The following is a 27,010-nucleotide window of genomic DNA, read 5'->3' as shown; positions in this document are numbered from 1 at the left end:
CCTGGGACGAGAAGTGATTTCTAAACAGATGTGCTCTTACAGCCTGCAAGCTGCACAGGGACCAATGAGAAGGGAATCAGAGACAGGAGTCAAGTTTGGGGGGAACCCAATTGAAGAACAACCTATTTTCATGGCTCAAATCAGGCTACACTGATATATAGCCTGCTGTTTTTATAGGTTATGTCAGAGGAATCTTTACATGACAATCTTTCCATGACCTAGCAACCTCATCCTAAAAGTATAAGGTGTATTTAGGATGGTAGAAACATTAAGCTGCCTATGTTTAATAATCTGAGCAAAGCTAATGACAGGAATTAGGCACAATAATCTTTTTAAACTGATTCAAATAAAACAAACATTGAAGTTCCCCAGATGTTCTCTTAGTTACAAGACTACATTCAAAGACCTACTTTTCATGAAAGTTTAAGTTAGTACAAAGGTACTTATACCCAGTCTTAGCAGAAACCAACATAAATGGCAGCTGAAGGCAGGTTTCTGAGACATCAGGCAGGACAGAACACTTCCTCCCACAACCCCAGGATTCAACGTTGGTACAAAATCTAGCTATTTTATTGCTGCCACCTTGCAAATAGGGAAAGGAGTACATCAAGGCTGTATAGTGTCACCCTGCTTATTTAACTTATATGCAGAGTACATCATGAGAAATGCTGGGCTGGATGAAGCACAAGCTGGAATCAAGATTGCTGGGAGAAGAATCAATAACCTCAGATATGCAGACGATACCACCCTTATGGCAGAAAGTGAAGAAGAACTAAAGAGCCTCTTGATGAAAGTGAAAGAGGAGAGTGAAAAAGTTGGCTTAAAACTCAACTCAATTCAGAAAACTAAGATCATGGCATCTGGCCCCATCACTTCATGGGAAATAGATGGGGATATCATGGAAACAGTGAGACTTTATTTTGGGGGGCTCCAAAATCACTGCAGATGGTGATTGCAGCCATGAAATTAAAAGACGCTTGCTCCTTGGAAGAGAAGCTATGACCAATCTAGACAACATATTGAAAAGCAGAGACATTTTGCCAACAAAGGTCTGTCTAGTCAAAGCTATGGTTTTTCTAGTAGTCATATATGGATGTGAGTTGGACTATAAAGAAACCTGAGCACCAACGAATTGATGCTTTTGAACTGTGGTGTTGGAGGATTCTTGAGAGTCCCTTGGACTGCAAGGAGATCCAACCAGTCAATCCTAAAGGAAATCAGTCCTGAATGTTCATTGGAAAGACTGATGCTGAAGCTAAAACTCCCAATACTTTGGCGACCTGATGCGAAGAACTGACTCACTGGAAAAGACCCTCATGCTGGGAAAGATTGAAGGTGGGAGAAGGGGACAGAGGATGAGATGGTTGGATGGCATCATCGACTCAATGGACATGAGTTTCAGTAAACTCCAGGAGTTGGTGATGGACAGGGAAGCCTGGTGTACTGCAATCTACAGGGTCGCAAAGAGTCAGACATGACTGAGCAAACTGAACTGCTTTTACCCCATAAACTTTAACGCCAAACTTTATCATCTCAAGACTTTATGCTATGTGAACACTTATGTGCAGAAAACCTTTTATCACCACAGACTTAGCAGACAGCATGGCTCCTGTGCTGTCAAAACCCAAGGGAGGACAGGAAGGGCAGGGCTCAGAGGGCTCAGGGCAAGTGAGGACAGATGCTAGCAAAGTACATCAAGAACAGAACTCCTAGAATCAAATCTCCCTTCAAATGGATTGCCAGCCCAAGAAAGACAATTATTTCAGGAATGTCAATTAACTTTTATGGAGAGAGCTTTTCTTTCTTTGGAAAAACAAAATATTGAGTTTTAATATCAGAAATTTTTTACCTATCTTTATTCTTCAAACTTCATGTCAAGTCACAGATATATAGTCCATACCACATAGTAGCTATCTTGCTTCTTTTTGATGTGCACTCTTTCAGGCAGAAAGAGTAATAACAAGAAAACACTGAAAATGAATTCAGTGAACAACCGATTTTCATTATATTAAGTGTACAGTACATTCCAGTGTGGTCCATTATGTACAATTTAAAAGTGCATCTCCTCTAAAACATCACACATGTACATAATTCTTATCACAAAAGAACCCACACAGAGATTTATTGAGTTTCAAAGCTGAATCACAGGGAATAATTTTTGAAAACTATAAAACCTTGTGTATTTTGGAAGCAAAGTCATCCCAGATTAAACATTGCTGAAAAAACGTCAAGCTTTAGAGATCACGGACATTAAACCCATTACTTAAACCAAATAGCGTTTAGAAAGTAGCTAACACTTTGTTCTGTTGTCAATAAAAAACTTTCTAATGAAGTTTAAGCTAAGAAATACCAGCAGGGAGAGTGGAGACGTGGGGAGAGGGGAAGAGGGATGGAGGTGGGGGGCTGGCGCAAAGCAGAGATGGCCACCCATCTACCTGACTGTAAACTGCTGGACATATTGTTGGGCTTCCCTGATAGAGAGGTATCAGCCTGTAACGCAGAAGACATGGGTTCAATCCCTGGGTCGGGAAGATCCTCTGGAGGAGGAAATGGCAACCTACCCAGTATTCTTGCCTGAAAAATCCCACAGACAGAGGAGCCTGGCAGGCTACAGTCCACGGATTGCAGAGCTGGACACGAGCAAGACTGTTTCAGGAGAGACTCAACAATTCTCTATATAGCTTACTTCCAGAAAACAACAGTTCTCAGAAAACATTCTGTTTAGAATTGAGACACATAACTGAAAATAGACTGTTAGATAATTCTTGGAAGTTTCCCTTCAAGTTCTTCTGATTAAACCAATATTTATTTTTCTTATATTCAAATTATAGTTGTTGGGTCAGTTCAGTTCAGTCGCTCAGTTGTGTCCAACTCTTTGTGACTCCATGAATTGCAGCACGCCAGTCTCCCTGTGCATCACCAACTCCCAGAGTTCACTCAGACTCATGTCCATCAAGTCGGTCATGCCATCCAGCCATCTCATCCGTAGCCCACCCCCTTTTTTTTTTTCAAATCAACCAACTTTTTATTCTTGAGAGGATAATATTAAAACATACCAGTTTCCAAGTCACTAGAGATGGTTTGGATTAAAGTAATTAGAAAGGGGATGCTACTTAATCTCATTTCTTCCGTGTCATCTGACACCTGGTATCTGATATTTTAGGAATGACAGGAACCATAAAAAGTGAGAAAAATAGGACTGTGTACAGATTAAGCCAGCATTATTAGATGTTTCTGAAAAATAACTTTTATTCTGAATCAGTGATAAGCTACATATTCATCTGCCACTATTTCAAGTCACAATTATATTGACATCTCTCCTTTGAAACACTGAACCGTTTTTTCTACTTTCCAAACATCATTTGAAAGCAAATAATTATTCTAAAGATAAAGCATCAGAAACAAATTCTCTCCACCCAAGGTGACTTTAATTTTCAGATCACAACATTTTAGAGATACATCATTTAATTTTTCCTATTTTTACTTCTTCTTGGCAGTTTTTTCAAACTGAAAATTTAAACTATGACAAGAAAAGCATTCAAAACATAATACAAATATATACAAGAATACAAGAAAAGTTTAAAACAAAAATATTGCGTTACAGTATCTCCAAATATGATGTGCTCTTGAAATGACCAAAAACCACAGGGTGCAGGCCCACAACTCTCTCATATCCTACACAGATCTATGTTCATATCTCTTCATATATATGTATTTTTATTTTGCCTCTTGGTGCCTAAAGTAACTGAGACTCAAAAAGATACCTAATATGACATGTAAAACAGGGTACCTGTGATTTTTTTACATCCTAATCTGAACACATCTTAATTGGTACAATATTACTCTTAATAATAGGCAAGCGATACATATGAAACGACATACTATAATACAATGTTTTCAGAATCATAAACAATTTCTACAATGACATGAAAAATCTGCAAATTAACTCATCTCATTATAAAGTGAAATTCTCATGTATCATAGTAAGAATGCTACTATTAGAAGCATTCTAAATTATTTCATTTTCTAGTGTAGAAAGGTTATGGTAGAAAAAATAAGGTGCATTTTTAATAAGCTACCAACAGCCTGACACATATACACTCAGTGCAAACTATCCAAGAAAATAACCCTCATATTTTAATATGAGATGTTTCACTACACAACTCGACTAAAGGTAAAATGAGAAATAGCTTTCCAGCATTAACATGGCATAATCACAGACAATTCAATGTGTGTGTATATATATATGCAGTCAGTGAAAATAAAGAATAACATTCCCCATCCTTTGATTTATCGTTTTTAAATTCTACCTTACCTTTTAGAATTGGGAACAATTCTAAAAATTTAGATATTTTCCTAGTTTCCATAGCTAACTAGAAGACTAGATATTTTGATGGTCAGCTACTAGAAATTAATGATCCACTGGTGATACCCTTGCTGTGTTTCCTTCTTTACTATGAAACCGTAACCCTCTATTGCTATTTTGTTTCATGCAGCACCAACCCAACTTCATTTTTCCCTAAGAAAAATAAATATATAAAGAAGACACTGTGAGGCATATATTCACAAGGTCTCAATTTCTTAAAACATAAGTATGGGTATATTTATTTCTCTCAAATGCATACAAGACAATAATTACACAGCAACAAATCTTTAGTTCAACAATGATTTGATTCATAAGCATTTGAATGAAATTTACATAATTTCACATCCATACCCTTGCATTTTAAATACTGTAAGTAAAAAAGCCCCCCAAATAACCAATTCTTATATTTCCTATTTAGTCCTCTATACATCCAAACTTTAAAAAGTTACAAACTGAACATTATACAGAACATATAAATCATGTTTAAAAACTTGAGGTTTTAAAATCATTGCTCCCCAATAGGATTCATAAAAGTCCTCATGCTGACAAGTGCAGTCCTAGGTGGTAAAGTAAACTGGAGGAGGGGAAGAAAGAAGAGACAGACACAAGTTTGCTGTCTTAATATTTTACTAATCCTGTCAGTTAAAAATGGTGATGTCATGAGAAATAACAGTTTAGGTTTAATATGAGGAATGGACTCTGCCTCACAGTTTGAGACATGCATTTCAAGTATTTTCCTATTTGATCTGAGCTCCCTGCAGCAAACTGATGCTGAAAGAGAATAACTATTTTCTTCCATACATTCTCTCAATGTCCGCCTGGTAATGTGTTTTAAGCTCTTTGCGTTTCAGCTTGAAGGCATCTGTCACCAGACCAGTTTCAGGGGTCCACGGTTCAGGGCTCAAACGAATTTTTACTGGAATTTCAAACTTTTCCAGACTTGCTGAGATTGTGGAAAAAAGAAATTAAAAAGTGAACACAGAGTCATGAAAAATATACAATTAAAATTCTTAGCAAATAGTTTTAACTTCCTCAGTCTCCACACACCCATCAAAATGTAAAACCTACAGCTAATAAATCTCACTTCTAAGCAATTTATACCTCAGAAATACTAGAAGCAAAACATAGATACATATATAAGAATTATAATAGCAAAAAACTGTTTAGAAAATCTACATGTCCATCAACAGAATGAGTTGGATAAATTATGATATAGGCATAAAATGTACACAATTCATTCATTAAAAATAAGTTAGATCTATTGGTATGGGTATATAAAGATACTTGCCATATATTGTTAGGTTTAAAAAAAATGATTTTGCTTTGTGTTTGAACCCTACATAAACTTACATGCAACTCGATGTGTAGGACGAGGATACAGACAAAATAAACCATATGCCTCGAGGGGCTAGTATCCAGGATTAAAAAAAAAGGAAGTGTCACGTTTGATCTTATACCTATTTGTTTTCTTTGAATTTATTTTAAAAAAATCACTTTAGAGGGCTTCCCTGGTGGCTCAGTGGTAAAGAATCCACCTGCCAATGCAAGAGACACAGGTTCAATTTCTGATCTGGGAAGATTCCGTATGTCTCAGAGCAACTATGCCCATGCGCTTCATCTATTGGGCCAGTGTTCTAGAGCCCAGGAGCTGCAACCACTGAAACCTGAGCACCCTAGAGCCCGTGCTCCACAGCAAGAGAAGCCACGGCAAAGAGAACCTGCGTGATGAGAAGCTCACATGCTGGAACGAGAGTGGCCCCAGCTCTCTGCAACCAGAGAAAAAGCCCACACAGCTACAAAGACCCAGCACAGGCAAAAATAAAATAAATCATTTTCTACAAATCACTTTAAAAACTAAGAAATATTCAAGTTAAAACAGAAATCTAGTGACTGAGCCAGGATAGTTGCCGTGAGCTCTGAGGAAGAATGTGTGCTCCCTACTGTGTTTCTCACACACCGCTCGATACCAAGGAGATCTGCAAGAGGCGAAGGATTAGGGTGGTGGGCAAATGAGATCTGAAGAAGCACATTTCCTTATTAAGGCTGATTTACTTTTCAGCACTTGTTTCACAAATATTTACCAGCAAAAATTATTGTGTAAAATGCTTTAGTAAACATTGTTTTAAAATACAAAAATGAATAGTTTCTGCTCTCAACTGGTATACTATTGGGAAAAGGGTAAACACTTAGCCATAATAATACATATATTTTTAAAGAATTGAATTCAAGATATAAGTGCCTTGGGAACAAAAATGATATATTAACTTAAATAACAAAGTTTCATTCTTCAAAGATTACAAGTATTTCAGGAGTGGTTTCTAACTGGAAAAGCCACTATGAGAAAAAGCAATACGGTAGGGACCAAGCATTAAGGGACATGAGTCTGACAACACTGAGATGCATGGAGACTCGCACACAAGCCCTGGAAGCCCACGCTCAGCTATAAACAGTCAGCACTGCACTCCGTGATTGGACTCAAAACGACGCTAGCAACAGCAATATACCCTACACCAGGTTTTAGAAAAATGAACACAGCAACAATCACGTGACAGGCTGGGGAAATGGGAACTCTAACAAAAACTATGAGTATTCCTTCCTTATTTTGCTGTGAATATGTTTGTATATATGGTAAGCAAATACTTTTGTTTTCTTCCCCCAGTTCTCTTGTCATAATATACTAATAAGTTGACTTTATATCACAGTATTTAAGTTACAGGATATCAAAGTAGCAGAGTTAAAAAATCACTCAGGGGTGTGCAAACACTTCTGGAGAAAAGGTTCATGTATTTTCAGTTGCACACAAGATAACTGTTTAATGTTAGGTGACAGTCTGACTTTGTTACTGTCTTTACTTGGAACTTAAACTATGGTTTAAGGAAATGTATGTGGGTGCCAAGCTGACAATAGGAGGACTGTGGTGGTTTTATGCATCATCTGGACTAGGCTGGAGTTCCCAGTTATTCAATTTGAAAGTGGTTTTATAGATATGGCTAAGTCAGTTCAAAGATCTTGAGAGCTGAGCTGAGGCCCCCCTCCTCAAAAAAGAAGCAATTCTGCCTATGGACAAGGGCTTTGATCCCTGCCTAAGAGCTCCAGTTCACTTTTTCAACAGTCTATCCTATAGATTGCCAATTCTGTCCAGCCAGCCCCAGTGAAAAGGCACACCAATTGCCTGCCTTAAAAGTTTCCATAGTTAAATATATTCAACCTACTGATTCTTTTTTCTCTGGTGTGAATCAAATATAGATTTGTCTTAAAAATGAAGTTGGATCCCTTCTTCACATCATATATAAAAATGGATTAAGGACCCAAATATAAGGACAAAAACTACAAAACTCTTAGAAGAAAATATTTACTTGTAACTTAGATTAGGCAGTGGCTTCTCAAATGTGAAGTACAAGCAACCAAAGGGAAAAAAGGAAACTGTTCCTTACAAAAATTAAAATTGTTGTACTTCAAAGGATACCATCAAGAAAGTAAAAACACAACCCAAACAATGGTAGAAAATACTTACAAATCACATATCTGATAAAGGATTTGCATGTAAAATATATAAAGACCCATATAGTGACAGATTTTATTTTCCTGGGCTCCAAAATCACTGCGGATGGTGACTGCAGCCATGAAATGAAAAGACGCTTACCCTTTGGATGGAAAGCTATGACAGACCTAGACAGTATATTAAAGAGCAGAGCCACCACTTTGCTGACAAAGGTCCATGTGTAGTCAAAGCTACGGTTTTACCAGTAGTCATGTACAGATGTGAGAGATAGATCATAAAGAAGGAGGAATGCCAAAGAAGTGATGCCTTCGAATTGTGCTGCAGAAACTTGAGAGTCCCTTGAACAACAAGGAGATCAAACCAGTCATTCCTAAAGGAAATCAACCCTGAGTATTCATAGGAAAGACTATGCTAAAGTTGAAGTTCCAATATTTTGGCCAATAAAAGGAAATGAAGTGTTGATACATGCTATGACAAAAATATGGAGATGAACATTACATGCTAAGTGAAAGAAACCAGTCATAAAAACCCATATACAACATGGTTCAACTTGTACAAAAACTCTAGAACAGGCAAATCTACAGAAACAGAAAGATCAGTGGCTCCCCAGGACTAAGAGGTCTGAGGTATGATGAGGAGTGCCTGCTGATGGACACAATATTTCTTTTTTGAGGTGATGACAAAGACAATGAGGTGATAACAATCTGAAACTGATGTGGCAATGTGTACAATTCTGCCAACATACTAAAAAACTACTGTATACTAAATGGTTGAGTTGTTTGGTGTGTAAATTATGTCTGTTTATAAAATTTATTTTTAAAAAATATATATTAAGTATATAAATTTTTAAATTATGCTTAATTGTTTCAGTATTCCACCTTACAGAGAAACAATATAGGTTTCTAATTAAAGTTAGAAACCTAAACTTAATTCAGCATCAGTGCAAGGATTTTGAGTTACCTAGAAAAGCTGGAAACTATATTCAGGGTGACACGCTACAGAACATAATTACTGCTGAAATAAAGGGTCAGAATAACTTCATCTGATTAAATGAGATCTACATTTTTCATTATCTTGAATGACATATCTAAGGAGAATAAAAATACACACTTATATTGTACTTAACGCTGATGACTCAAACAGTATAGCTGTTTTTATTAAATCAAGACTATCAAACTACGTCTCTCTGTGCCCCCTCCACAATACACACACACACACACACACACACACACACAAAGGGGTAGAGGATACGTGAGTACAGCCAACCACCACCACACTAACAGCGTAGAGTCTTGGATGGTTCACTGTGGGCTGGGGTGTCTGGGAAGCCCAGCAGGGCCTTGCAAACAGCAGAGCAGAGTGGAGAAAGGGCCAACCCGGAAAACAGAAGCCAAGAGAAGAGAGCATTCTGATACGTGTACATCAGTGGTGGGCGTGGTGGCCTTGTGTGTCCCCAGAGGAGCCTGAATGGGGGTGACAAGCATGTTCTTCTCCCGACTAATGGTAGGAAAATATGATTGGTTTCTGAGCAGGAAATGTAACCTAAGCCCTTGTAACAAAAACAGAATAAACAAGTTTAAGTATTCTCTTCCCATCTCATTCCCAGAACCAGTTAACACTCTCACTCACCTGAAATAGCAGCTTCAGAAAGCACTTTAAGTACCTCGTTTTCCATTTCACTGCTGTTACACAGCTCCTCCCAAGTGCCATTAAGTCCTTTCTTTCGTGCTAATTCTGTTAGTTCCTTTTGATTTGGCACAACAAATCCAATGACGTAGGAATGATAACTGAAATATACAAAGGATGACTTAGTTAGGGCACTAAATGGCATATACCATGTTAACTGTGGTTACTGATTACACTCAGATTTAGTAGCCAACTCTCTACCATTTTAAAGAATACACATAAGGCATATTTGCCACACTTATTTCATGCAACTGCCAATTTTACTGTCTGATTCATAACACGTTCTGATGCTCTGGCAGAATTCATTGCTAAATAAACCTTAATCTGACATTTCATGATGAATTTCAGCTATGTATATAACTATTATGAATCATGCTTTTGAAAGAAATTAGAAAATTTATCTTTAAAAATTCACATCAACAGACTAAACAAAAATAAAAGCTAATGAAAGTAAGAAGCTGTTTTTAAAAAATTATGGCAACAAGTCAAACTAATGTGATTATATATATTTATTCTCATGTTATCATGAGAATTTGTACTCTAGAGGAACTCTAAGCACACCCACAGAAACCAGTCACCTGAAGAAATGACAGCATCATCAGAAGAAAGACAGTTCTGGTTAATATCACACCAGAAAATCCAGAACTGCTGGCATCACTAAAGAAAACACTTCATAACTAACAGAGGGCATAATCATTTATAAATCGATATGATAAATCTCTAAAGTGGGCTGTACCTCAAAGTCTATTTCTAAACTGGTTCTTCTAATATCAGATTTTATTTTTTCATAATAAGTATTATGTTAACTGCGGCAGTAAGTCTTCTAGGCTGGCCACAAAACACTCAATCACTACCACTGGGGAATGATTGCCACATACAGTAGTGTTATGGAAAAATGTGAACAGTGTGTCAATCTGAAATTCCAACACATTTCCCAAGAGTGCATTCCTGGGATTTTAACTTTAAACTCTCCTTCCCAGCTGCCTCTGAATCATCATGGCCGAGAGACGCTATGTGTGAAGCCACAGCTTAACCTAGCTTAAAGGGGAAAGGAAGCCCTCCTTTGGGGTTCCTGGGGCCCCAGGCAGGCTCAAATTGAGAAAGGGTAGTAAGAACTGAGCAGAGCACTGTTGGCCAACCAATTTCCTTCTTTACTCCCCTCTCCTCTAGACTGGTTGCGGGAAGCCTCCTTATGTAGAAGGACAAGTAGCTCAGAGAACCAAAGCAGCGGGAAGGAGGGTTATTTCCTTCACCTTCCTATCACATGGGACTCTGCACTGAGATGTAAAACAGAAATCAGACAGATGATGATGGAGAGGAGCATCACAAGGCAAGAATCAGCCAGTGGCTGTAATGAGAAGAGGAAAACACATGAGAAGGAAGAGGTCTCGGGATAATTATACAAAGAAGGCCAGCAGAGAAAGGAAGGGCCGACAGCATTACCAAATGTTTTAAGCAGCATAAATTCTATGCTCTTACCTGTTTGCATATGCACAAATGTTGTCTATTAGTGGGAGATTCTTCAAAGCAGCCTCCACCTTCCCAAGAGAAACATATTCTCCTGCCTGTAGTTTTACAAGGTCCTTCTTACGATCTGTGCAAAAACAGGGCCAGGAGCGGGGGCACATTGGAGGATAGTATTAACACACCTTTAATACATACAAATATTGACCATGCCCCACAAATACTGGCCATCCCCTAAGTAATTTGTGATCAGTTAAGTTCCTTATAAGAGTTATGCTGAAATTTAAAACACAAATAAAATGAGGCCTTTATTTCTGTACCACTGAATACATTTCTTTTAAAAACTTAGCTTCTTAAGGGACCCCATCCTCAGGGCTTCAGGTATGTTCTGCTCAACAGATTATGTCCCCAGGACACATTAATACCAGAAAGGTCAAGAATATATACTCAAGTGCCATGTGAAAGCTCACAGTCTATTGAAATAGAAGCAGGATGAAAAACCATATTACTTCAGTACAACATGGTAGTGCTAAGTGTTCAGACTCTCCAACTTGCTGATTTTGGGAGAATTCCTGCAAGTGAGGCCTGAACTGAGTCTTCAGAGAAGACTGAGCTGCAGCCAAGTGGAATGGCATTGGCAAAGAACAGAGCTGTGCCAGTTTGCACTACTGCAGCACAAAGGCAATGGGGGCACATGGGTGAGCGGGGCCACCCTCAATTGAGCCTCTGGGAGCCACTCAAAGGTTTCCAGCAGGAAAGCAGTCAGTGAGATAGAGGTTCAGTAATCACGTGGTGGCCACGAGAGGGTGCATTCAGCAGAGGCAGGCACTGCAACAGAAAGGAATTTCTTGCAACAGGGTGGCAAAAGGTGCAGACCTGACCTACAATCACAGAAACAGGGAGAGATGGACAGAACGATCTTGAGGCACATTTTACAAGGTAAAGCAGTGGGATATGGATTAACTATGGAGAGCTGGCTGCAGAGGCTTTCACCTCCTGCCAGTGTCTAGATGTCATGACTAGGATAGAAGTGCCATTAACTGAGACAAAGAACCCAAGAGGAGAAGCAGGGGAATGTATTTTTCACCTGTCAGTCCTGGTACTGAGCTGCCAGGCATTCCTTAGCTCTCAATGGCAAGGAAAGGAAATGCTTCAGACAGGCAAGAGTCTTGCCCAATAACCTCTGCATACACAAAAATGATAGCTTCCCGGGTAGCTCAGCTGGTAAAGAATCCGTCTGCAATGCAGGAGACCCCAGTTGATTCCTAAGTTGAGAAGATCCCCCAGAGGAGGGCATGGCAACCCACTCCAGTATTCTTGCCTGGAGAATCCCCATGGACAGAGGAGGCTGGCGGGCTACAGTCCATGGGGTCGCAAAGAGTTGGACATGACTGAGCGACTAAGCACAGCACACAAAAATGAATACTCCCTACTAAGAATTGGACTCTTTAAGGGTTATCTAGTAGTAATTAAAAATACCACTTCTGAATAGACCCTAAGGCCTCATAGCATGTCAAGCCTTATAAATTCCATACAGTCCCTCTTGCACATTTTTACATTCCAGGGCTGATACAGAGACCATACCAACATTACAGGAAGATGAATTCTTATACTATTAAACAACTTCTCTAAATATGCAATCTCTTTTTTGAAAAGACACTACAGGAACATCTACTTAAAGAAAAACAGTATCAGCTGGCTCACCAATGATCTTCAAACAACCATCAGGGTCAAACTCCCCAATGTCTCCAGTACAGAGCCACCTCTGTCCATTTTCATCTTCAAAAAAATCAGCTTTTGTTTTTGCTTCGTTTTTGTAGTACCCCATTGTCACATTTTGGCCACCAATAAGAATCTCACCCCTGGGATGTGGTTTATCGGTATTGAAGTATCCACCTAGTAAACAGAATGATTTAGAGTTAACTGAATAGTTTTATCCCTCACGCATCAGGTGAGTATTTGAAACTGCTAGTTTCCAAATAGGCTCATCTGATTTTGATCCAATTAGGGTTTCGCAAAGTAAGGCAGACACTATGAACAAAATTCATTATTAAATCTAGCTACAAATTTTCAGTTGCTTAACCATAAGCACTTCTGCTTTCAAACTACTATTCCGAGAAAAATAAACTCAAAACCCCAACAACTAGTGTATAAAACAGTAACATATGTACTGTGCAGGTCAGTTCCTTTAAGGATTCTGTAGAGACGCTTAAATATCATACTAATTGATAAAAGTGTTAAATTGTGCATTTTGAGAATCAATCTCAGTATAAAGTCAAACTAGCATATATTTAGAGGATTTATTCCTTACAGATAACTTCAGAATGGTTCCAAGTTTATGAAACATTTTCACTAGTTTTACTAAAAGACAGCTGAAAAGTGACACCCAAGGCTTAGAATCTCTTTGTATAAAAGAAAAGTGCATCCAAACAAACCAGAAATAACATGCACATGTTCATAGGAGCAAATATTTTAAAAATGACTAGTATTTAAATGGGATGAGCAAGAGATTTTTATGTAATTATAGTAAAAATTTCCTTCTGATAATTTTGGGTTGAAGCCCTCAGAGAAGAGAAGAGAAAAAAGAAAAGAATAGGTTAAAATCTTCCGTTTCATAGAATGAATTTTGTGATTTTGTTTCTATAAAATATGATCATTTGCAATTTATGGGCATTATTCATTTAATACGTCTTCGAATTTTCCCCATAATTCTTACTTGCATTTATGTAATAATAAAACAAGCAAAAAAACAATTCTTCAAAATCATCTCTGAAACAAGCAAAATAAATTCACTCATAGCTCTAGATAAAAATATTTCTATTTATAAAAAACAAAAGTAAGCACTTATGGGTGATTTTATATTCTAAAATAAGGAAGAAAATGAAGTACAGTTCTAATACTATACAAATTAACGCTCTGTGGTTAAAACAGGTTATTACCTTCCTCCCAGTTCTTTAATTTGATTTCACAGCAAACTAATGGTGCTCCCACTCTGCCAGTATTGTAGTCCCACACTAAGACGTAAACGAAAAAAAGTATTTGATTATGGTAGTTAATAAATTGCTTCATTTTTTTTTAATTACAAAGATTTATCCCAAAGCTTAGACATCCCCAGAGAACCTTTACAAGCAGAAGCAGCACATTGGTGAATCAGGCTGTGTAGCCCACACTGAGGTGTTTCAGGTCTTTAATCTGAAGTGGTTATAAACAAGACACTTTACAGAAGAGTCAGAATCTCCAAGAACCGTGGGTCCACATTTCCAGCACAGCAACAACTATAGCCCCTGACAGACAGGACAGGCCTGCTCCAGTTTCCCCAGATTCCATACCATCACATTTTCTTACACCCACTAAGTAGCTGCTTGGTTCATGATTCTGCCTTCCCTGTTTTTAAGGATGAAGGAGCACAATGGTTTACAGTTATTCCACTTTCTTACTTGACTTAACACAGCTTTGCAGGACAAATAACCTCTCCAGTCTTCAGAGTGAGACCTCTGAAGCTCCCCTCACATCAGCTTATGCTACCATACCCTATTTAAACTCATACAGTAAGAGTTCAGAGGCCAGGCTGGAGTTTCAGACTGTTCACTCTCAAAGATCTGGGGCAAGACTTCACCAATATTATGAGTTACTACTACTGCATTAGGTTTCAAGGACCATTCAAATATCAGAAATAAAAGTTTGATACATGATACTTTACAGATTTATTTACAACATAAACCATCACTACTTAATCGCACAACCAATGGAAAACTTAAAAATCAAAGAAAGTAAGGCTCCTTAGGAACTGAACGTGCATGTTTTTAAGAATGCTTGTGTATATTCTATGAAACAAGACTTACAAGCAGCTTCCAAAAATATGAAAATGATAAAGAACACAACGGCAAACTGGAAAATATGGAAGTAGTGCAGGATAAACCTGGCATAAGAATGGTACACAAAATCACTTACGGCAAAGAAAGGAAAATGAATAAGGTTTAGTGTGTACAAATATCTAGAGAAAACAAAGGAGAAGCATAATTTTTTCTTGGACTGGAGAACAAAGTAACTTTCCTCTATAAAAGGGCACATGGGGCACTAGACAGTCACCTGGGAACCACTTGGGTAATGGACCAGTCATCTAAACTTGTCACCATGATAAATTTCTGGGAATTAGATTCTCCAGACCAAAATTAGATTCTCTAGTTTCTCATTGCACTTATTTTAACACAGAACACTCACCTCAATAAACATTTCTGAATTTGACCCTTAATAAACCTAAACAACTAAACAAACACACTAATTTTTCTACATAAAAAGAAATTTAATAACTGATATAAGATCATATATGTATACAATATAGCTAATGTTTGTTACTAAACCTTTTTTTCTAGAATGCTGCTGCTGCTAAGTGTTAAGTAGTTTTTAATACTACTTATCATAGTTTAACATGAAAAACTTCTCTAGATGAACTAGTGACATTTAGATATACCTCAAGGAGATCCAACCCGTCCATTCTAAAGGAGATCAGCCCTGGGTGTTCTTTGGAAGAAATGATGCTGAAGCTGAAACTCTAGTACTTTGGCCACCTCATGAGAAGAGTTGACTCATTGGAAAAGACTCTGATGCTGGGAGGGATTGGGGGGCAGGAGAAGGGGACGACAGAGGATGAGATGGCTGGATGGTGTCACCGACTCAATGGATGTGAGTTTGAGTGAACTCTGGGAGTTGGTGATGAACAGGGAGGCCTGGCATGCTGCGATTCATGGGGTCACAAAGAGTTGGACACGACTGAGTGACTGAACTGAACTGAATACATTCTGAAAACTGATTTCAACAATCACAGTACTTGGGATTTACAGAAATATTTTAACTGATTTTCTATATACTTGCAAAAAACAACCCATACCAAAAGGGCCAGGAGTTGTACCCCAGCCTCTGTTGTAGACACCACTCTGCAGCAACACTAACCTTCTGTAATTGTTCCAGCCCCACAAGATTCAGTGAGTCCATACCCCTGACCAACAGGACAGCAAAAACAGATGTTCATGAATCGCTGTGTGGTTGCAGAAAGTGGAGCACCTCCACACAACAGAAGTCGAATATTTCCACCTAGCAAGCCTCGAACTTTCCGGAAAATAAAGCTAAAAAAAAAAAAAATCCAATCACAGAATTTTAAAGCTGAATAGGATTTTCCAAATCATTTAGACTAATCTCCCAATTTTGATATATAGGAACACCTCGAAGATAATTTAGGGTTCCATTCGAGACCATAGCAATAGAGAGACTACAACAATAAAGCAAGTCACTTCAATTTTTGGTATCTTGGTACATACAAAAATTGAGAGTAACAGTATTATGTATAAACAGCAACACATACCTTAATTAAGAAAATACTTTATTCCTAGCAAATGCTAACCATCTGACAATAGAGGGTCGCCACAAACCTTCCATTTGTTTAAAAAGAAAACCACAGTTACTTGCGAAATACAATAAAGCAAAACTGACATTTAAGTCGCTCAGTCGTGTCCGACTCTTTGCGACCCCATGGACTGTAGCCCACCAGGCTCCTCCCTCCATGGGATTCTCCAGGCAAGAGTACTGGAGTAGGTTGCCATTTCCTTCTCCAGGGGATCTTCCCGACCCAGGGATCAAACCTGGATCTCCTGAATTCCAGGCAGACGCTTTAACCTCTGAGCCACCAGGGAATGAGATGTTGAGATCAAGTGACTTATCCAAAGCCACAAAGCCAATTTAAGAGATTCTCTTGACCCACTATTTAAATCTAAATGTCTATCCAACTAAGTTTACTCGACCAAGAAAATGTGATTTTCTCTTAAGAACTGTAAGAAATGTTAGAATTCAAAATTGCCAGGTTTAATTTTGTATAGTAACAGAAATTCTTCGTTTATGGCCAGAATAATTAGTTTTATATCATTATATAATACATATTAATACTGAATAACTTTACTATATCTTCATGACGTTTATTATTAAAAGCAAATTATTTTTTCCTTTAGCTTATTTCATTAGAAATGTATACATGTCTGTAAATAGCAATTTAGCTCTTTAGAATTTCACTAATTCAAAGTATCTGATAAATTTAACAAGGAAACAACTCAAATATCTAATTGAAATGCTTCTGAAAATACAGACTGCTTACTAACTTGATGAAAAGAGGGGAAGGGGTTTGTCTGTATTTTAATAACTTTGAAAAAGGCAAAGACCAAAAGGCAACCATTTAAAATATAAGTGTCTATATAAATATATCTAATATATATGTTTGTATATATAGTAGTGTTAGTCACTTAGTCGTGTCTGACTCTTTGCAACCCCATGAAATGTGGCCTGCCAGGCTCCTTGGTCCATGGGATTCTCCAGACAAGAATACTGGAGTAGATTGCCATTTCCTTCTCCAGAGGATCTCCCTGACCCAGGGATTGAACCCAGGTCTCCTGCATTACAGGAAGATTCTTTACCATCTGAGCTACAGGAAAGTATATAAATACATATATGTGTGTATATAAATACATATATGTATGTGTATAAACATATGTGCACATATAAATACATATTATATGTGTGTATTATATATACATATATGTGTATATATAAATATATATATAATAGGTTTACAAAGCAGTTATGTATTTCACTGGAGAGATTAGTAAAAGGCAGGAAAAAATTATAAAGCTTTAAATGTGACACATTTGAAAACTATATTAATATCCCCATAAAAGTAATTTGAATGTCATACTGTTACTTTCTAATTTCTCAAATACTTTACAGTTAAATATACTTATTCTATTAGTGCCATGGGGGAAGGGGTGGAATAGGTCACAAAACATTTAATATCTGGTTGCCATTTTCTATTCATATAGAAATAAATTTAAAAGCAAAGAGAAACTACTTCTCAAAATAATTAAACTCATGTAAGTGGCCACCAAAGATATAAACACACTATTAGTACAATAAAATTTTTGGTGATAATATTTTTCAAATAACACTGAAAGCTTCTTTAATTGCTCATATTCTCATGCGAGATAGAATTTTTAGAGACCCTTAAGATAATTAATGTGAACAAATGATCAAATTATGAAGGAGAAGGAGAGCCTTTACGCACCTATCACACAGCGGAGTACTGTGCCCTTTTGAAATCTGTTCCATTTTGTAATTATAGGCCAGAATAAACAGATTGCGTTGAAAACTGCTCATTTCATTCACTTTATTCATGACATTTTTGTAGATTCGATCCATGATTTCCTAAAAATATACAAATGACTTAATACAGTCAACAATGCTCTCGGCTACCTTATTTAAAAGCTTAACATCAGATTACTATTTCCATTAATAGCGACATTTTAAAAGAGACATTCCGTCAATAATAAACTTTTAAAATAGAGCCACACTTTGTTTAAAAATGAGATTTCAGTAAAAGTAATTTTTAATAGATGTTCAGCAATAGTAAAGAAGGGGGAGATATTAAAAACCTTAGGGCAGTAATATGCCATCACTGATTCTTTACACTGCTTTGTTTATTTATCTGACTTGTGTGTGTTTGCTCAGCTGTGTCCAGCTCTTTGCAATCCCATGAACTGCAGCCTGCCAGGCTCCTCTGTCCATGGGACTCTCCAGGCAAGAATACACGAGTGGGCTGCCATTTCCTTCTCCAGGTTATCTTACTTATTCTGAGCTAAAAACTAAACTCACTAAATAAATGAACACCTATATGAAATGGCTTTTTAAATTCTCATAATTTTATCTTATGAAGATATGAAGTACTACATTCTCAGCTCACAAAAACCATGGGGTCATTTTGCTTGTTTGTTTTGATTTTTAATGCTGCACCCAGGAAAAAAATTTCCTTGCCTGCACTGTATTTTGCTTGCTACTGCTATTACTCTGATTTACTGACTTGAAATAGGTTCTCTCCACAATTTTATACTATATTTAATATTTATATGAATCAAAAATTTAAAGAAGGATATTATTAAAGAAACTACATACCTACTAAAACTCCAAAACTACTGATCATTTATATTTGACTTTGGAAAAACTACATAATAATGCTCGAATGTGAACATGTGGTGGGCACAGTAGTTCAGTCGTGTCTGACTCTTTGCAACCCTTTGGTCTGTAGCCCGCCAGACTCCTCTGTCCATGGGATTCTCCAGGCAAGAATACTGGAGTGGGATGCCATTTTCCTCTCCAGGGGATCTTTCTAACCCAGGGATAAAACCAGTGTCTCCTGCGTCTCTTGCACTGGCAGGAGGATTCTTTACCCTCTGAGCCATCCAGAACATTCGGTATCCAGTTAAAATTCAAACAAAATCACAAAGTCTTGTAAAATGTACATTAGGGGCACAGAAAATCACTATCGCCCCATTTCTATTGGTCTCATTCCCAGGTCCCTCCCTATGCCTGATACTAAATTAAGACACATAGTACTTCTGCGTCAGTCATCCAGTTGTGCCCAACTCTTTGCAACCTCATGGACTGCAGCCTGCCAGGCTCCTCCGTCCATGGGATTTTCCAGGCAATAATACTGGAGTGGGTTGCCATTTCCTTCTCCAGGGGATCTTCCCAACCCAGGGATGGAATCCAGGTCTCCCACATGGCAGGCAGACTCTTTACCATCTGAGCCATCACAGTGATTCTCAGGCAATTCAAAGTGGCTCCAACTTCTCTGTCTCTTTTTTCTGGCGTCCAGGCCAGACTCTCCCTAAGGGAGTCGGGAGGTGTGATTTGCTTAGCAGGAGATGATCTCCAACCTTTCCTCCTATCTCCTGCTGGGCTTCAAGTCTCTACTAACAGCAAACAGATATTACAAAACTGATTTGAGCAGAAGCTCTTTAAGGAAAGGAGTTGATAATATCATATGGAAGCTGAAACTACTATTAAGTTGATTGCTTAATAAATAAGATAAAAATGATAAAACATGATCGAATAAATACTTCAGAGATCAAGGTAATACAGGTAACAAATAAGGAGTAAATCCTACATAAACTACCTTGTCAACAATGTCTTTTCCACTAGCAGTTACATTCTGGAGATGCTTTTTTTTTAGCACTCAATATTGATTAATGGTCAATTCTTACCGGGACAGCTGCCATCAGTGTTGGTTTCAACATGGATGTATCTCCTTTGCTTCCTTTTTTTATTTTTGAAGACTACAAAGAGAAAAATAGGTTTACATAAAGTGATCATTATTTTAAAAATTCAATGAAACGCTTTAAAAATATATTACAAAATTCTGTAATTTTAGTCTGTGACATGACGTGGAAGTCACTCCGTTGGGTCCGACTCTTTTTGCGACCCCATGGACTACACAGTCCATGGAATTCTCCAGGCCAGGACAGTGGAGTGGGTAGCCTTTTCCTTCTCCAGGGAACCTTCCTAACTCAGGGATCAAACCCAGGTCTCCCCCATTGCAGAAGGATTCTTTACCAGCTGAGCCACAAGGGAAGCCCATTTTAATCAACTCATATTCTAAATAGATCTTAAAAGGCAAGTTCTTTTGAAATGATTAACTGTTATTCTTATAGTATACTATCATACTGAATGAAAATTGTGTTAAAGATAATTATGGTTTCTTTTTTTTTTAATTTTTGGCCATTTTTTAAAAATAAATTTATTTTAGTTGGAGGCTAATTACTCTACAATATTGTATTGGTTATGGTTTCTTAGTATCTCAAATCACAGAAATTCTGTTACCTGATCTGCTAAAGTCTGCGGTGAAGAGTAGCCGATGCGGCATCCATGGGAGAGACAGACAAGCTCAGCACTTAATTCTAAGACGTGGGCCAGAGGCAAATATCCAATGTAAACATCTTTCTCCCTAGAAGAAAAGGAAGATGCAAGAAGCAACAGTCAGGTGCTGTTTCTGTGGAAATTGACTGCAGTGGGGGCAAGCTTTAAAAGGCCATGGGAGGACCCTCTGGGCTCCACGTGTGCATGCGCGTGTGTGTATGGCAGAGCCTGGGGTGTCAGGGGAAGAGAACTACAATACAGCTCCTACAATACAGCCACAAGGAGGTGGCTCCGTTTCCAGTCCTCCTGGAAGGTGCTCCCTAACTGAGCACTGCACAAGCAAAGCTCTAGAGCAGAAGAGATCAGCACTCGGAGGGTGTAAAACAATGAGAAATTCTGAAGCACAGAAGAAATCCCCCAAGGAGGGATTTGACAGCTAATGGGATATCAAAAAGGACAGTTCAAAGAGAATCCACAACTGCCTGCCAGGAATCTCAGGAAGAGATTCTTGTTCCGAAAGTTAAATTATACATTATATAATAAAATGTGTATGTATACATGTGCATATTATTTCAAGAACTACTTCCACTGTCAAAATATGAAGGGCAAGTTCCTAGAAGGAACTAGTTGCTCTTAATTTTTTTCCTGAAAGTTATGCATACATAAGAGATTTCTATCTGCATCCCCAAATTCAATTCCACAGTAACATGTGTGTATTTATAATCGCTACACTTAAAGGCAACAAAAATATCCAACCGCTTTACAAGATCAGTCATCACAATACTGATTCCATCTCCGGGAATGTTATCCTCACTTCCCTAAAACTCCCTTCCGTCTGGCTTCCTCACTGATCTCTTTCCCATTCCCAGAGACCCACTCTCCCCCAGCTACTACCTGACTGTGTCTTAAAAGGAAAAATCAGAGACTGAATACAGAAGCTCAATAAATATATCCACTAAGTATTATCTGTTCACTGGAATTATAATACTGAGGTATAAAAATGACTAGATGGTAACAATATGAACTGACAAAAATATTTAAGACATTTAAATCAGGTCAAGTTTGCACTTTTAAAGTAAAAAGTAAATATTAACAATGATACCTTTTAAACCCCACAACTATAATTATTTTGTAATTTTAACGTCTTTTTTGAAGAAATGCCTAACTGTAAACAGACTCTGAAGGACTAACTTGATCATATACTATGAAACGACATTAACGTAAGTAATTAACGTAAATACCAACATACCCAAGTTCCGGAATCCTCTCTGCCATCCCAGTGATCCCAGCAATGATGTTGCTATGAGAGATCATGACCCCCTTGGGGATTCCTGTGGATCCGCTTGTGTACATGATCACTGCAATATCTGAGGGCGCTGGTTTGCTGAGGGGTTTGTTTTCTGCATTAGAGAAGAGACATACTCCTGAGAAATTTACCTATATCACCAATTTTTTCATAATCATTTGTTAACTCAACAACTATTAATTGTACTCACACAAAGGTCGATAAAATAAATCAAGTCCCTATACATGAGACATAGTCTACTTGGACAGATGTACACAAATCTATAATTTATAAGAGTTATGAAGAAAAATAAAGCAAGACCAGGTAAGAAAATGTTAGGAAAAGGGGCAGGAAACGAAGGTGAAGTAACTGCCAGGACCCTATCGTGCAATCTCCAAGGTCATGCCTACAACTCTGGATTTCACACTGCGTGGAAAGCAACGTCATTTTGAACAGGGGTTTGTCCGCAACAAGGATCACATTAGCTACTGTGTGGCTACCTAACTCAAAAAGGAAACAACAGAAGCAGAGAGACAAAAGGCTATGCCAGTGACTCGACTAAGAAATTAGACTAGGGTACCTAGGCATTTGCTAAAACTGTTCTCTACTTCATAGTGTGAAGCTAACATGGCTATACTCAGAATTCTTCCCCCTTTGGCACAAGCCCAGGCACAGCAGGCAACATCCTAGACAGGTGACACAGTAGAAAAACAAAGAGAAGTAGGTCATGGACAGCACCACTTCTCTGCCTGAATTAATCTTGGAACTACCACTACCCTAAACGTGGTCTTCTTCAGTAAACAGGGAAAACATTTTAAACTTGTTCCCAAGTGCACCCTTGCTCTCGTACCCGTCAAGATATATTTCTTGACAACTGTTATTACTTAAGTTCTTGCTTCCTAACCTGCCATTCACTCCTTTGTCCCATGGTGCCATTCTCCACTGCCACCACTTTCTAGGAACTGTTCTCTGAAGCGACTCTGGTCAAGAAGTCCAACAGTGCTTTTGCAGTCCGTGTGTCACTAGGGTCCTCCAGTGCGCCTGGTCCTATGAAAGACTCCCACCTCCTGAGAGGCTCCTTTCACTCGACCCCCATGAATCACACACCACCCATCTTCTTCCTTCTTCTCCAGGCAATTCGTGGTGGCCTTTGAAGGTACCTTTCTCCATGGGTGTCATCTACTCCCTTGGCTTTAATTAAAACCTGTTCTCAGCTTCTAAATCTTTTAACTCCAAACTTAACTCCAGCATACTAGACTTGTACACGCCACTGCCCACTACAAAGCTGTATTTGAATGTACCATGTACACCTAAATTGAACATGCACAAAATTAACCTCAGCATAACCCTGTTTCCAAGCCAAGTGAAGTATAGTCCTACCATCCTAATAGCTTTTATGAAATCCTACAAGTTTAATGACATCATTTCTAAAACTAACTTTAAACCATCTAAAAAGGAGAACAGGAAAACTGTATCATGTATAAAAGTATTTTAAATTAATTTCCAATAAATACCACTTTTAGAACATTCATAAATTAATGTTTGTATTTTTCCTTAAGTTTTTTTTAAAGGGTAGATGATGGTATACTTAGGGTGACCTTTCTTCCCAAAGTGATGATCTGGAAACCAGTTTATCACTTGATCTAACTTTAGAATCAGATATCTGGATCACGTCTAGAGAACACAGTCACTGCAGAACATACACAAGGAAGCAAGGAACCGCCACATACCCACGCTGGCCTTGGCTCCCAGAGCCTGCACGGCGGCCATGGTATGCACGATGACGCCCTTAGGGAACTCAGACCAGGTCGGCGGCTTTCCATCTACAGTGATGATGTGCCGCAGGCGAGGGACCAGAGAAACGATGTCCTGGAAAAACACAAGGATTCACTGCATTTTTCTCTGAACATGAGTGAACGTGTGTGCGTGCTCAGTCATGTCCGACTCTGCAACCCCATGGATTACAGCCCAGCAGGCTCCTCTGTCCATGAGAATATCCCAGCAAGAATACTAGAGTAGGCTGTCATTTCCTATTCCTGGGGATCTTCCCAATCCACAGATCGAACCCACATCTCCCACACTGGCAGGTGGAGGCTTTACCACTATGCCACCTGAGAAGCATATTCTTTATTACTCTGTATTAACGAGCTTGGCAAATAATACAGGGCACAAGAAAAGTAGTTTACCATGTTTCAAATTGTTAATTTCTTGCCTCAAAATAGCAAGGGTGAAGTGCACTGGCATGACTACCCCTTTTTTCAAATGGACAACTATTGGTTTGGAATATATGTTGCTGTTTTACAACATTAGATTTACTGTGTATACCTGTTGTTTGGTATAATTAGTCAATGAAATTAATTCCTTGCAAAAATGGGCTTATAAACACATACTGCCTGAACTACAGGGTAGCCAAATGTTCCCCATGCTTTAACAGGCAAATAAAGATATGGGAAGAGAGGAAGGGAATGCTCTTATAAGCTTGTTTAAAAAAAAAAGAGTCAGATATTATTGTTTTCATAGAGAGTTCAGAGACTAAAACTTCTTTCTCCCATAGTTTCATAAAGTCGTTAACTTCCCTTTAAAAAGTTCTGAAACTTGTACTCAATGTTTCAGAATAAGTGAATTACTAGTTTTAAAATAATCCTTAAAATTAAAAATTTACTGAAAATAGATGAGCACAAGATAGAAAAGCTGTAACCCCTTCACGTTCCACATGGATTTGGAGCTCTGTATGCAACTTAAACACAAATATATATGAAATCTACTTTTTCTTTCCTAAAGGAGACTAAATTATTATATTCCCCAACATTTAGAGAGATTTTAAAGATCATAAAAGAATTAAGTTTAATAACGAACTCATGATATTGAAAATTCTAAAGTATGGGACAGTTATTAGAAAACTAGTTCTCACCTTCAACTTTGTCTGCAAGAGTTCTTTACTAGTAATGATGTTGGTCACCTCTGTTTCATTTAATCCATGAACAATTGCTGGACCGCCTAGAGTAGCATACAGCGTAACAACTACAGGGAAAAGAAAGGGCAAGTCAAATACTTGGACATTTCATAGATGTACGAACTGCAATTAAATAAAGCCTCTGACCATTGACGGAACATCTAAACCCTAAAATGTTAGATCCATAATTTGTGATCTAATTGTGCTGTGTTATTCTAAATTATTTTAATATATTAACATGACACCTACTCACTCTTCTATAATTCCCCCACAAAATTTCAACATTTTAAAATTTTGTTTTCTTTCACCTACAGATGCTACTCTGGAACTGTAATGTTGATTTGACTTCTAAAACGTCAAAGTCACAGATGTTAACTATTTGATACTAAAATATAAAAAATATACCAATAAAATAACACACTGAATGTCATATTTAAGATATTATTTCTTTAAAAAAAAATAGCACTAATGAGTGGTAATACTATTCTAAAGTAGAAAAATTTTAAGAAAAACAGTCTTAGAAATGTCAAAATTAAATAATAATGAGGAGGAGGAGGACTTCTATATGCTTTCCACCTAACTCAAAAGAATTAAACAAAGTCACTTTAAGAGATAACTAAAGCTTCTTAAAAGAAACACACTGTAAACCCAAACCTGTGAAAACAAAAAGGTATACCAGTTTAAAAACAAAATACAGTGGAGGCATTTATAACAAGAAACTTGATGATAAAAATTATCTTTTCCATTTCATCTGAAGTATAAAACAATGTCCATGTTTAATACCACAATTGACACCATAACCTCTGAACGAAACTTCTCAGACTACCTCACAGGCATCACAACTTCCACAAGTTGTGTTATAGTTATACAACATAAAAATTCTCTATCGTTTAACTAGCAGCTAGGTTTGAGTATTGGAAGTGCTTTAGAGGCCAGCTGTCAACTGTAGAAATGGCCTAACAAGATGACACTAACTTTAAAGGACAATTCTGAGAAGGGGTAGCAGAGCAATGACCCACAGGTATAGATTTAGTTCGCCAGATCCAGAAAGTCCCCTCAGAGTAGGTTCAAGTCCTCTTACTACGTGGGTAATTTGTTCCACAACTGGTTCCTTTTCCAAAACAGACCAGTATGTCTTAAGTTGCAACAAAGGTGAAAATTAACATCAGAATTTTATCTCAGGAGGAAATACTTATCATAAATAGTAAGTATCATCTCTCCCACAACACTAGGTCCATGCTTCGAGAAGATAAGGAAGCCCACGTACGCTGAAAATTATACATGAAGCAGGCCTGTGCAGCGACCATCCACTCAGCCCTGGTTTCACAGAAGATGGCGATGTTGGTCTTCGGCTTCTGACCCAGCATCTGTAAGCCATTTCCAAAATTAAAGGCTCTCACAAAGACATCTTCGTAGGAAAGCCAATTATAGCTTCCAAGAATAACCTGATAAAACAAACAAAAAAACACCACAAAGAGCTTTCAATCATCAAAGTATTAATCTCCAGAAAGATGCCAGGATGTGTTCCAAATTTCAACAGAAAGTTATGTCTGTATATAAACTATTTTGTTCTAACAAAGCTAGAAAGCAAGTTTCAAGGGAAAACTCTATTTTGAAAATTAGCTGTTTTGTGGTATCTTCTATGACAACGCAAATTTTCTGCTAAATTTTTATCATTCGAGCAATTGTTTTTCTTTTAACAATAAGTTCTACTACTTAAAAATTATTGGATTTCAGTATCAGATAGTACAATATGATTCACAAACAGACACTGGCCAGACCCAAGCGAACAGAAATGTTTATGGCTATTCAATTTGAACTGCTGTAACTAATTCTGGATACACAATGTATTGATAAGACAAGTCTCCATTGATACAGCCAGGCAGGATGTAGCTATACTAGTCACCAAAGTCCCTCTGGAGAATACTCACTGGCTCAGCAGGGCTTTCATCATTTCATTTGTGCAGGTAACATCAAGTCTTACCTTAGTAGAAATCCCCTTTCAAGTGTCTTTAGGAATTTTCT

General features: G+C 37.8%; 1 protein-coding gene across 1 annotated transcript in view; it reads right to left on the bottom strand.

Annotated features, from left to right (window-relative positions):
• Positions 1-3,289: 3,289 nt before the first annotated feature.
• Positions 3,290-27,010, bottom strand: part of ACSL3 (acyl-CoA synthetase long chain family member 3) — a 78,283-nt gene continuing 54,562 nt past the window's right edge. The window contains exons 3-15 of the mRNA XM_068967061.1: positions 26,253-26,430; positions 24,944-25,053; positions 23,763-23,901; positions 21,997-22,147; positions 20,712-20,835; positions 20,096-20,167; positions 18,121-18,260; positions 15,969-16,141; positions 13,958-14,032; positions 12,723-12,914; positions 11,034-11,148; positions 9,498-9,655; positions 3,290-5,309 (exon numbers count right to left, since the gene is read on the bottom strand). Coding sequence (XP_068823162.1) covers positions 5,152-5,309; positions 9,498-9,655; positions 11,034-11,148; positions 12,723-12,914; positions 13,958-14,032; positions 15,969-16,141; positions 18,121-18,260; positions 20,096-20,167; positions 20,712-20,835; positions 21,997-22,147; positions 23,763-23,901; positions 24,944-25,053; positions 26,253-26,430 — 1,785 coding nt within the window. The 3' untranslated portion in view covers positions 3,290-5,151. The remainder of the gene's footprint in view (positions 5,310-9,497; positions 9,656-11,033; positions 11,149-12,722; positions 12,915-13,957; positions 14,033-15,968; positions 16,142-18,120; positions 18,261-20,095; positions 20,168-20,711; positions 20,836-21,996; positions 22,148-23,762; positions 23,902-24,943; positions 25,054-26,252; positions 26,431-27,010) is intronic.

Source organism: Capricornis sumatraensis, chromosome 3 (genome assembly GCF_032405125.1).
Source record: "Capricornis sumatraensis isolate serow.1 chromosome 3, serow.2, whole genome shotgun sequence".
Lineage (NCBI taxonomy): Eukaryota > Metazoa > Chordata > Mammalia > Artiodactyla > Bovidae > Capricornis > Capricornis sumatraensis.
This window is presented reverse-complemented; position numbering and strand designations above follow the sequence as displayed.